General features: G+C 44.9%; 1 protein-coding gene across 3 annotated transcripts in view; it reads right to left on the reverse strand.

Moving 5' to 3' along the window:
* Nucleotides 1-12,717, reverse strand: part of EPN2 (epsin 2) — a 592,428-nt gene that overhangs the window by 398,121 nt on the left and 181,590 nt on the right. For all 3 annotated transcript variants that reach the window (XM_069645677.1, XM_069645678.1, XM_069645675.1), the window contains exon 3: nucleotides 6,688-7,481. In XM_069645677.1, coding sequence (XP_069501778.1) covers nucleotides 6,688-7,285 — 598 coding nt within the window. In that variant the 5' untranslated portion in view covers nucleotides 7,286-7,481. The remainder of the gene's footprint in view (nucleotides 1-6,687; nucleotides 7,482-12,717) is intronic.

Consider the following 12,717-nt stretch of genomic DNA (forward strand, 5'->3'; position numbering starts at 1 on the left):
AAAGGTGGGAATTCTGACCGAGCGAGAAGCTACGGTCAGGAGAAAGATGGAGATGGGAATAAAACCGTCCTCACTGGTGGCGTGACCACTGGAGAGGAGTGGTGGGCCTGGCGCCTGGCAACTGACGCCGAGACCAGAAGACAAAAGGGAGCCGGGTTCCCAGCTTCACACAGTAAGTACCTTTGCTGCAGAGGTGAACAGAGAACCACGGCTAGGAGAGCCGATGAAGGTACGAGCGCTTGAGAGAAGAGGCACACTTTATACCAATGCTGCAACAGCTGACAAAAGTACCAGAGCCTGGGAGTACTGAACAGGCACACACCCTATGCAAACAAGAGTGCAAAGGATACGTGTGTTATATGCCACGGCAGATAAAACCGGACAGGCATGTGTCCCACATCAAACAGTTTGAAAGGAGTATGAACACTCTGCAGCATGGCTGAAAAAAGTCAATTAGGTTATGGGAACCTGCAAGCACCCAAGCGGGCAGATGCTCTACATCTATTAAGTTGACCTAGAGCCAGTACGCCTATCAAAGAGTCACAGGACTTTGTGGAGTCTGAACGCAACGAAGGTTGGGCATTGAAAATTGCATTAAAAGTAGCCCTGGAGGGATTTGAAAACTTGTAAAATCTGAGAAAAGTAATCTAATGAGACTGGTCATTTTCCAGGGTAATAAATAAAACAGTACAGAGGAAATATGTATATATTTTTTATCAACAGATCATACAAGAAGACTGAACTGTGTCACATTTTGAGACTGAAAATAAGTTTTGAGTTTGGGCCAGGCAGAAGCCACAGAAGAACAAGTTACTTACCTTTGGTAAGGTTCTTTCGACTGGATGTTCCTCCCACGTATTCCTCATCTTTGATATTTACATTTGCTTGCAGCTCGCTTCGGAATTTATTTTCATAGGGTCGTGTAGCGTTGAGTCTTGGTCCTCAATGGCCTCTGTAGCATCCCTCAGGACGTTGACGCTGGTATATCAAGCAAGCGATCTGACCGTTCTCAGTTTTTTGTTTTTTGCCCTCTAACTTGCATGCTGTGTGACATGAAGAGAATCTTAATGCGAGAAATGAAGGTCTAAGACGCAGAAATTCGAAGCAGGCAAGAGTGGATGGCGATGAGGAATACATGGGAGAAACATCCAGTCGAAAGAACATTACCACGCATAAGTGACGACTTCTTCGAATGGATTGCGTCCTCCCACGTTTTCCTCATCTTTGATAAACTCCCAAAGCAGTTTGGCTTAGGAGGCGGGTGCCAATAATTTGCCCATTTGTTTACATTATGGAGGACAGCCTTGTCAAATTTGGCTTCCTCTCCTGAAAAGGAATCTACACAGTAAAATGTACTGAAAGTGTGAAGGGACAACAAAGTTGCCGCTCTACAAATGTCTCGCAGCGGCACACCTCTTTCCAGAGCTGAAGAAGCAGCCATCCCTCTAGTGGAATGCACCCTCCGACCTACGGGCGAATCCTTGTCTGTTAACGAGTAACCCGCTGTTTTGCACATTACAATTCATCTAGAGATTGATTGTTTTGCAACTGCCATGCCGAGTCTTTGGCAAGCATAACCGATGAAAAATTGATAATATTGGCGAATACTTGCAGTCCTTGTAATGTAGTAGAATAGGGCCCTTTTCAGATCTAGACGATGTAGTCTCTCCTCCTCTTTAGATGGAGGAGAGGAAGGGTCAAATGAAGGCAGTGCAATACGTTGTCCTAAATGAAACGGACAACTTTCAGAAGGAAAGATAATCTAACTCTTAAAAATACTTTATCCTTGAAAAAGGATGTAAAAGGTTGCTTGGAAGAGAAGGCTTGTAGCTCACTTACCCTACGGGCAGACGTGATCGCTACTAGAAATGCCATTTCCATAATGAGTATCCTCAAAGGACAAATGTAAGGGCTCAAATGGAGCTCCCATAAGGCATCTTAATACAAGATTTAAATCCCATGATGGTACGATGAAGGGAGTGGGCGGAAAGAAATTGGTTAAGCCCTTCAGAAATTGTGTCACAATCAGCAATTTGAAGTATGTCCCCCTCATCCGGAGATCTTTTAAAGATTGATAGTGCCGCTAAGTAGCCCTTCAGTGTAATCACTTGCAACCCAGAATGGGTCAGGTGGAGCAAGAAAGATAGAACATGGGGAAGTTTACATGGAAAGGATCTAGTCTCTTCTCCCTGAACCAGCTGCAAAACGTATTTCAACGGCAGCGGTACAGGGATTTATTTGCTGGCCTCCTTGCCCAAAGCAACAACTCCATTACATCTTCTGGGAGGTCCCAATATTTTTAGCTCACCCTTTCAGACACAGGCGTGAAGATTGAGGGTCATGATCTCTGGGTGAAGAATGCAACCTCCCCAAAGAAAGGACCTACTCTCGCTAGAGGAAGACTAATTGGAGGGCAGATGGCCATTTCCTCAAGGTCTGGGTACCACGTTCTCCTGGCAAAATCCAGAGCAACTAAGATAATGGTTTTCCCCAAACAACCTCAGCCTCCTGATGACATGAGGAATGATGGGGACTAGCAGAAACATGTACATCAGTGGAAACTCCCAGTCCACCACAAACGCATCTCCTAGAGCTCCTCTTTGGGGAAATTCCCTGGAGCAGAACTTCTCGCACTTCTGGTGGACACTGGTCTTGAACAGATCCACTTGAAGGACTCCCCAAATGGCAAAGATCTCCAGAAGGACTTCCTGAGTTAGTTCCGACTCGTGGGAGATCATGCTTTGCCTGCTCAGAGAATCTGCCGCTGTGTTCCTTTCTCCAGCGAGATTAACTGCCAGAAGAGTGACTCCTTCTCTCAATACCCAGAACCAGAGCTGCATTACCAATCTGCAGTGGGGCAGTGACCCTACTCCCTCTTGTTGAGGGGGTGCATGGCCACTGTGTTGTCCGTCATTATCAGGACACTCTTTCCCCTTATAAAGGGCAGGAAGGCCCTTAGCGCTAGTCTGATTGCCCTTAGGTCTAACAGGTTGATATGGAGTCTTGACTTCGACTGAAACCAGTGTCTGCTTATTGAAATATCTCTCATGTACGCTCTCCATCCTGTGAGGGACACGTCTGTCACAACTGGTTCTCATTACATTATCTCGGCAGGCCTACCACAGGAGATCCTGGGCGCCCTTTGTCGGGACCTGGAGCAGGTCTGTCATTCTGCCGGAGAATTGAGGCCTCTGGGATCTGAGGGCCCATTGAAGGGATCTCATTCTCAGACAGGCTTCTGGCACCAGAACAATGCAGGATACCATGAGGTCGAGAAACCTTAGGAAGTCATAGGCTGGAAGACGTTCAGCACTCTGGAATTTTTTGACCATCTGTAAGAGATGTTGAGCCCTTAACTCGGGTGGCGAAGCTTTTCCCGAAGCTGAATCCAGGACTGCTCCAATGAATGGAAGCTTCTGCAAAGGTTTCAAGTGTGACTTCTTGACATTCAGGGAGAAACCCAGCTCATGGCGGAAGTGGCAGGTGTGACAGATGATTCAAAGACTGATCCGGAGAAACAGCCCTGATCAACCAGTTGTCTAGGTAAGGGTAGATGTGCATCCCTTCCCTCCTTACACTTGCTGCCACCACTGCCATACGTTTGGTGAAGACCCTCGGGCCGAGGTGAGCCCTAATGGCAGAACTCGAAACTGATCACGAGAACCTCCAACTGTTAACTTCAGGTACTTTCTGTGCTTCTGATGTATCGGCACATGAAAGTAAGTACTCTGAAGGTCCAAGGACACCCACCAATCCTGGAGTCGAAGGGCCTGAAGGATCTGTGAATCAGTTACCATCTTGAACTTGTGCTTCCTGAGGAACTTGCCCAAGCATCTCAAGTCCAAGATGGGTTTCACTCCTCTGTCCTTCTTGGGTATCAGAAAATAGGGAGAGTACCAACCCTAGTTTCTCTCCACTGCAAGTACCAATTCTATTGCACCTTTCTCCAACAGGATGAGAATCTCCTGTTGGAGGAGCGGATCTGGAATCAAGGTGATCTGGATTTTGGGGGGCAATTGGGATGTCTCTTTCGAAATGGAAGACAGTAACCTGTCTGCTTCGGTTTCTAGCACCCATGCGTCCGAAGTTATACCTTGCCAACTCCGGAGATGTGACAGTCTGCCTCCTACCACAGACTTGTGGGCAAGGGAGTCATTTTGCTCTACCACCAGCAGCCAATGGTAACTCACTGGTGTTGAACAGGGATGTATCCCTCCTCTACCTGCACGAGGGGCTATTTGGCCCCTTCATGAGAATTGTCCTCTTCCTCTAGAGACGGTACAATAAAAGCGAAAAGGACGTCCTCTCCATCCTTGATTTGAAAGTTGAAATTGTCTGATTGCAGCCCCTAATTTTTTATGCAGCTCAAGATGCTTGCAGCTTTTCTAGGCTACTATCAGCCTTGTCACCAAACAGGGAAGTCCTGTCAAATGACATGTCAAGCAAACATGCCTGGCCGTCTGCAGAAAATCCATATTTTCTCAACCAATACATGCACCTGAACACTGTACTGGCAGCCATGGACCAGCGTACTGAATCCACTGTATCCAGGCTGGACTGCAACAACTGCCACAAGGCGTCTTTTGCATCCTTTATTAGGCTTAAGAAACCTTTCTATTCTCCTTCCGGAATGTGTTCTGCTTCAAGAGCAGCTACACCCCAAAGGGGGCGAGTATTCTTTGCTAAGGCACAGAATTTGCTGGATTTAACACCATGTTGCCTGCACTAAATACTCTTTTTGCTGAAGAGTCAATCCTACTGTGCCAAAGTTGAAGGTGTCCAAGGCAAAGGTTTCGACGACTTCCTCCAGTCGGTGAATGGGTCAACAAGTTAGTAGGCTTTGATGACTGTTGATGGATGACATGCCTCCAAGGTTCAGGTGAAAAACATAACTACTTCGATATCGAAGATAAATGCTTCAAGGAGCCAGGCACAGACTCTTGTACATCGAGGAAGACTCCTTCGACTTGTGTCAAGGAGTCTCTCTTCCCGGGTCTTGAGGTGCACGAGGAGACATACGAGACTCCCTACTGGTCTTAATAGATGCTGAGGGGTGGCTTTTTCTCTCCGACTCCTTCAGAGGTGCACTCGGAGGAGACTGCCTTTGGAAAACTTCGAGCATTTTCAAACTGAAGTTTTCTTATTCAGTCTAGTTCTTTTTTTGGAGAAGAAACCTTTTCAGGAGAGGAAGACGACGATCTATGGCGTTGTTTTTTTACTCTTCTTATGAGAAGAGGAAGACTAATGTCATGAACTAGACCTCGAAAGTCTTCAGTGTTTAGGACCCTTTATAACGGGAGAAACATCTCTAAAATTGGTGGATGATTTTCTTGTAGATGGGGTAAGGGCAAGGGATTTGGGAGAGTCCTTAACTGCAGCAGGTTTCCCCTTCCTTTTGCGCAAGGCCTTGACAGTCATGGATTGACATGAGCCAGTCGTCGACTTGGTGGCCTGACCCGAAACACCATAGATGAATGCAGGGAGGGTCTGTGATATTATTTTCCCTGCACAGTCTGAACAATGCTTGAAGGCGGTCATTGAAATTTCGCCAAGTGGAGTAACTACGAAGCACACAGCAATGTGGAAAAACTGACTTGAGGTAACGGTCAGAACGCGTGCTTCATATACCAGCGTCGACGTCACGAAGAACGCAACGAAGGCCATTGAGGACCAAGACTCGACGCTGCACAAGCCTATAAAAAAAATCCAAAGCAAGCCGCAAGCAGACTTGGATATCAAAGATGAGGAATAAATGCGAGGACACAATCCATTCGAGTTTATTTCTCCGGCCCCCCTTTTTCCTTTTAGTTGGATTTTCTAAGTGGTAGGGCAAGAAAGTTGATTAGGATTTGGGCTCAGGACTTTTCTTTTGGACTTTGACAAGCACCCTTTGTTTTGTTTTAGAAGCTAGGGAACTTCTCTCATAGCGATAGGGCCAAATAAGCATTATTCTTCCATTTTTGTAAAAACACCCTTGAATCATGACCCATTGTAGTGCAAGTCCACCTTGTGGTTTACCAGACCACCTTCAGTGGAAGTTGGTCTGCGAACGGAGGGGCTCAACTAAATAATTTGGGAATACCCGTACCAAAAAACAATGAGTCTGCAAAAATACTTTTGCAATCTACTTTCAGGACCGGAAATCATAGCCACACTTGAGTCGCTGACTGCAGGTAAACACCTTGATACTTGAAAAAACATGCAACAAACAACATTGTAAAGCTCAAACAAATATTCATTATTTACTTCCACCCTCTTTCTACCATGCAGTCAAGGACTCCTGATGCACTGCTTTATAATAGCACTCCCGGAATACTGAGGAGAGCAAGTAAGCGCAAAACATCCATATCTTTTTCTGGAATTGACCATTGCAAGTATGTGCAGCTCGGCTTATTCATTAATTGAACTTCTGGGAAGCATATAATTAAATATACATGTTCAATGCTGCTCAATTAATCAATAGGAGTCCAATAGGTGTACTTCAACATGTGCCCAATTGACATATTACAAATATCTGCTTACTGAAGCAAGCAGCCGACAGGTTCTGTAAATACCTTCTGCAAAGCTTCAATTTATAACAAGCACAATTACACTTACTTAAAAAAATATACTAACGGTTTTCTGGGTCTGAATTAAATGCTCTAGTTAGTCAACGGCCGAGATGTACCCGACCCCATGAGTACTTACAGCCATGGTAGGAAGCTGGAGATCCCCCGGACTTGCCATATTCATGCTCAGAGTAGCTGGTGGACAAATTGGGCTGACTGGAGCCCCGTCCAAAATTTATCTGGTTGTTGCTACCAACAGCGGTTGCAACCTGCGCCATACGCTCTTTGGTCTTCAAAGCTTGAGCTCGCTCAATCTTGAGCCTTTCGTCATCCTTGAGGAGTGTCACAAGCTGTCGGGACTTCTCCCTCACATTGATGCCCTGATCCTTTCCGTCCCGATCAATGTATTGGAAGTCTTTCAAGGTCTGGATAGCAAAGATGTTCTCTTTACACTGCTGAGCAACTCGCTCAGACCCAGTTTTGATCAGATAGTCCAACAGTGTCAGCGCTTTGTACACATGCCGCCAGTTCTTGCCATGGTCATTTAGCCTTTTCCAAATCATGCTCATAATTTCTGAAAAAGCCACAACATTGTAAGTCAGATCAGCAATTTCTGTCATCAAAGAACTGGAGGGCCCCCACGGATCATTGGAGGTAGCTTCACGGACTCGGATTTCAGCTTCTGAATAACTGTTTACTAGGTTTTTCATCTGCCGCCTTATTGATGAGGACGTCATTTTGTGCAAAATATTCCCTTCTAAAAGATTAAAACATACTAAAAAAGAAAAACAATTAACGTCTTGGCGTTAACTGGGCAAGCTTCGATTACCAAAATTAAAGGACATTATATCAGAGGAAGATTATACTCCATTTGTTCTGCTAAAACCATTTCCTCCCTGAAAGAATAGGATGCATGATGCAGGAAATCATTATCTGAAAAAGAAAAGAAAACAGAACACCGATTTAGTCAAACAGACTTGAATGCACAGATGATATTTTGTTTAACATTGAGTCCCTCCCTGCACAGCATTAGCTAATCATGAAGAAATGAAGGGGCATCTTGCAATAGTTGCAAGGCATTTCATGAACAAATGCAAGACACAATTAAAACGGCCATTAAAATAGCCAACAAGCCATTCAAATTGGCTCCAATGATTGACAAATTCCTGCCGAACTATATGGTTGAAAAATGTACAGTGCAAAGTGCAGGCATTTCTCAACCATCAAAATGGAAGCAATTTAATGAAAAAACAAATCCTCTGCCACAACACTTCTCTTTCTAGACACCATAAAGTTTAAGTATTGCCACCAACATCATTAAAAGCACACACAGTACTAGCCAAGTAACAACCTTTTTGTTCACGGTTGCGTTTAGTGAGAACTTACTTACCCAAATGGCTTCCCCTTGTGTACATAGAGTGACATTTTGAAATTAATTTTTAATCGGCAGAAACTAACATCTCACCAACACATCCTGCCACTGTTTTGGCCCCAGTTGAAGGGCTGAAATGGACATGCGTCAGGATACCTATCATTTTTACACTAGGTGTCTGTCATTAAACAGGGGTCAAAGTGCCTGCACCTCCTGCATGGTGTGGCCACAGCGCACACATGCTCATTTGTTTCAAGCACGTAGGTATTTTGACACGCACACCCCCACAACACCTCATAGCGCTTGATGATCAGAGGTCAGAGTACTTGCCTGCCAAATCCCCTCATTCAACTTGGAGCCAGGATTTGATCAAATTGAATCCCTCAATCAATCGAGTGAACCAGTCAATCGACTGGGCTCAAGACCCGACACCTTATCAATGATATATTGACCAGCAGGTCGTACATAGTTTATTTTGTTTTCATTCATAACCTCAGAATAAGGCAGACCGGGGAAACCCGTTAACCAGCTAGGGAAAGGATATTTTAACATGGGTCGGCAATCCAAATAATGCATATACTATATTATAAACTTGAACTCCTGTATCAGGCATGGTATTGGTATTCAATATGAAGGGGCCAGGCCCTGAACTGCAACATCAGATTCATTGCAAAGGTGGGCAATACATCAAATTCAAAAATCAAAGCTTGGGACCGTTCACAGAAACCAGGATCATAAAGGTTGAAAACACAAATATATACATTCTAATGTATCAATTAATGATAAAATATGCATAACAAATAGCATTTATAGGGCAACGGGCTACTGCCCCTTCAAATAGTCTATGGATTCGCCTTAAAGTGTCCAGAAATGTTTGATACAATCATGCACATTTAGGATACAATGTTATCCGAGTCAAGTTTCAATAAGCTAATTGAACCAATCTGATCCTTGAGGTCTTATCTGCGGATCTATAAAAAGCAACTAAACTAGCATTAATCCATGCTGTATGTAAACTGTTTACATTTGTGCACTGACCCCGACCACTTCTAAAGGTCAACCAAAGACAACAACATAGATTGAATGTTACAATGCATTGAAGATAGCAGAAATATACGTATCAAATCAGCATAAATAGACCCAAACATCGAATAGCAGCACAATTGTTTATGGTACTACTTACTCAGCCTCCACATTGTATATTAGTGAAAATACAATAATTTATGATGCAGATGCTCACGCTTTCTATCAATTGTTTTAAACAAGGATGCATCTTCCCCTACCTCTACTACCCTCATAGTCACAGTGATCAAGACTATTGCCCTCTCTTGCCTCGACTACGGTAACTCCCTATACCTGGGCACCCCTGCATCACAACTCACAAAACTCCAACATCCTGGCCCTTGGCCCCAGAGAGCACATTACTCCCGCCCCCAGAGTGCTCCACTGGCTCCTCGTCGCACAATAGTCCACTTTCAAAGCCATGTGCATCACCCACCGTGCTCTTCACAAGACAGGCCCCAGAATACCTACAACACAAGCTCATCCCCATAATCCCCCAGAACAAACCGAGATTAGGCACAGCACTTCTTGTCATCCATTTCAAATCGCCCAGAATAGGGGCAACCTCCTTTTCCATCCAAGCACCCAATATCTGGAACGCAATACCCCTTAGCATCTGCCGCTTAGAGGATCACCTTGCCTTCCGGAAGGCCCTCAAGACCTGGCTCTTCCCCCTCTGCGTACTGACTAACCCACCCCGCCCCTCGGGGCTGTGCACCCCACGGGCCAGATAGCAGGGGGCATCCAAGAGCCCTACATAGAATGCACTGAACGAGGCAGAGAAATGAGTCCAGCAGACCGGAGGACAGGATCCGCATCAAGTCAACAAAACAAGAAACCACCCAGGACTAGCAAGTATGTATCGCACTCAATTTCGATGGAAAGTAACCACAGGCAAGGCCACCAACCCGCACATATTTGCAATCATACGCTACTCGACAAATCACACAACACATCTTCCACTAGACTGCAACAAAGTCTCACAATACAAAATGTGGTCTAGGTGGACAAAATCAGTCACCCTGACTTGCATACTATCCCCCTCAACCTTCACAACACCCACTCACAAGCCAGCTCTATGTGGGTCGCTAGAAGTGACTTAGCCACCCCCTAAGTATACTGGCTAAAATGCACACACGCATTGTAATCTCCTCTGACCAATCTCTCGTACCTCAGACTTCGGTCCTCCAAGGGAGTTCAACCACAGCACTTTGAGGCCATACCAATGGGGAAAGGCACTATACAAAATGCCATATTACATTACACACATTCAAGCTCTCTGAAATATAGCTCAATGTCAACCTCATGAAAATTATTAGGCCATTTCTCCAATTATTGCACAGAAATGTGCATAATACATAGCAGTCAAGCATCTACCAATGATACTATCTAACTCTCGGGGTGATAATTACCCCCCCCCCACTGCCCTCCCGTCCCCAACTCATCAACAGGATTGTGCATAATACTGCAAATCTGTAAATATTTATAATAGGCAGTCCCTCGAAGTTGATATTTGCTGCAAAGTTGCTCAAAATAAAGGGTATGCCACCATCATATGAATTATCCAACACATTCTAATTCTCTAGATTCCCAAAACCTCCCATCGGAATTAAAATAAATGCAGGCAGCCCACCACTGACAATTGTATATATCCATGTAATAGAACCATACAAAAAACCCTTTGCACCTTGTCTAACCCCATCATAAAGGCCAAACACCTTTGAATTAAACTGAATCATACCAAAATGTGACCACATAATGGCAACACAACTGTTACTGAGACTTTGCGCTGTACAACAATCCCAACTCCCATTACACAGACTAAGGGGAGCCAGGGCTGAGGGGGGTCGGGGGGTGTGTGTCCCCCACTCCCCTTAAATGGTGTAATGTGAGTCAGGGGCTGGGGTGCAGGGGTGTCTACCACTTCCATTAGATGGATAGCGGGGGACAAGAAAGATTAAAGAAAAGTAAAAACTTTTTTAGTAAAGGGACCCTGAAGCGCCAGCTCCGACCCACATAAGTGGGTGGGAACCGGTACCGCAGGGATAGAGGGGAGTCGGCAGCACACACAGAAGTGTGCCGCCGAAAAGGTAAGTAGCTTTGGGGGTGTGGGGGGGGGATGGAGTAGGTAGGGGGTGCGTGGAACAGTTGATCCATGTGATCACTGCACCTCACCTAATGGAAGTCAGCATTTTCTGAATCAACATTTTCAGTGGCGCAGTGATCACATAGATCTGGGTCAAACCTTGTAAAACCTTTTGGTCCCCAAATGTGCCACTGTCCTTAATTTGATTAGTCAGAGAATTTAATGAACAAATTGGATTCTTCCATCATGTCGAAAAGATAATTGATTTGATTAATATGGCAGCCCAACTGTAGATTCCATTATCAGGAAGCGAGCAGCCTCCTCCGCCTTCCACCCTCCATCTACCCACTGGTTGGATTTTCTTTAAACCCACACAATGCTTCTTCCGAATCTAGAAGAAAGGCTACAGTTGCTTTTATTTGTGTATGGTGAAGTTAAAAGCATCCCAAATGCACCAACAAATAAAAAGACCACCATTTTGAGTAAAGTTATCTAATCTATGCTATAGGTAGGGAAAACAAAAAAAAAAGGGTTACCCGACATCACTCCGTAACACCCGAATAATAAGAGGATTTTCACCTACAGTAATCCCTACATGTGATTTTTATCAGTGGTGTTCCACTTGTAGTACAGCATGTTCATTACCACCCGGGGTGGGCGAGCAACCAATCCGGTTGCTTGAATCGCAGGCTGAATCTCACAATCCAAGCATGCGTTCCAAGCAACCTGATGGCTGCTTCCCCGCCATCTTCCCCCCCCCCCCACCCTCCATTCCCTTTCGTAGTAATTTAGCCCCAAACCCCTCCCAGCCCCACTTGCCTGATTAATGCAGCGGCAACATATGGAGCCCCGCCTTCCAGATCCATTGCGGACATCTTGTGTGTAAGTATTTTTGTTCAATGAATGGGACACCACGATGTGTCTTGTTCACTGAAAGAAAATAATTAGCTCTTGCCAACCCCAGGGTCCCGGATTTGAAACCTTAGGCGCTAATAGCAATAATCACCTGTTCCAAGGGATGGAAAAGGTGGTAACGGCACCAGGGACCGTTGTTAAAGCATCAAGCGTACCATTTCCAGCCCTTGGAACGAGCGAATATTGATTAAAAAATATACTCTAATCTTTTTAATATTCTGCATCAAACCAGAAACCGCTACAAACTTGTTTGCACAATCAAACAATGCTGGGATTGTTTAACTGGGATCAGATGAAAGAACCAATTATTAAGCAGGAAACCCCAACGGGCTATGGTTTTACTGGGTCAGGTAATGCCCAGGGCCAATTACAAGACAGTGCAACGCGTGGGCCTGAACGTTAACCTGGGTATTACCAGATACGCTAAAGCCCACAGTCCAGAGAAGTTTATTGCAATTGGCATCCTGGCATGGTTTTCTGGGATGCGAACAGCTTTTCTTAAGTTGAGAAACGGCAAAAAGTAACCTTGCGTTTCCAGACAACCTTAAGACTAACAGAAGAAAATCTTCACAGTCCATTTCCAAACTATCCGTAACACCCTTCATGTCCCATAATCCTCTGGTTTTTTGTGTTCTCCCATCTTGACAAAATAAATTAAGAATAACTACCTTCCCAGAGGGCTTGTTGTATTTGCAACAAGCTTCTCACAAACGTAAAAAGGAAAATTATTTTTT

Source organism: Ambystoma mexicanum, chromosome 2p (genome assembly GCF_040938575.1).
Source record: "Ambystoma mexicanum isolate Mex_15411 chromosome 2p, UKY_AmexF1_1, whole genome shotgun sequence".
Taxonomy (NCBI): Eukaryota; Metazoa; Chordata; class Amphibia; order Caudata; family Ambystomatidae; genus Ambystoma; species Ambystoma mexicanum.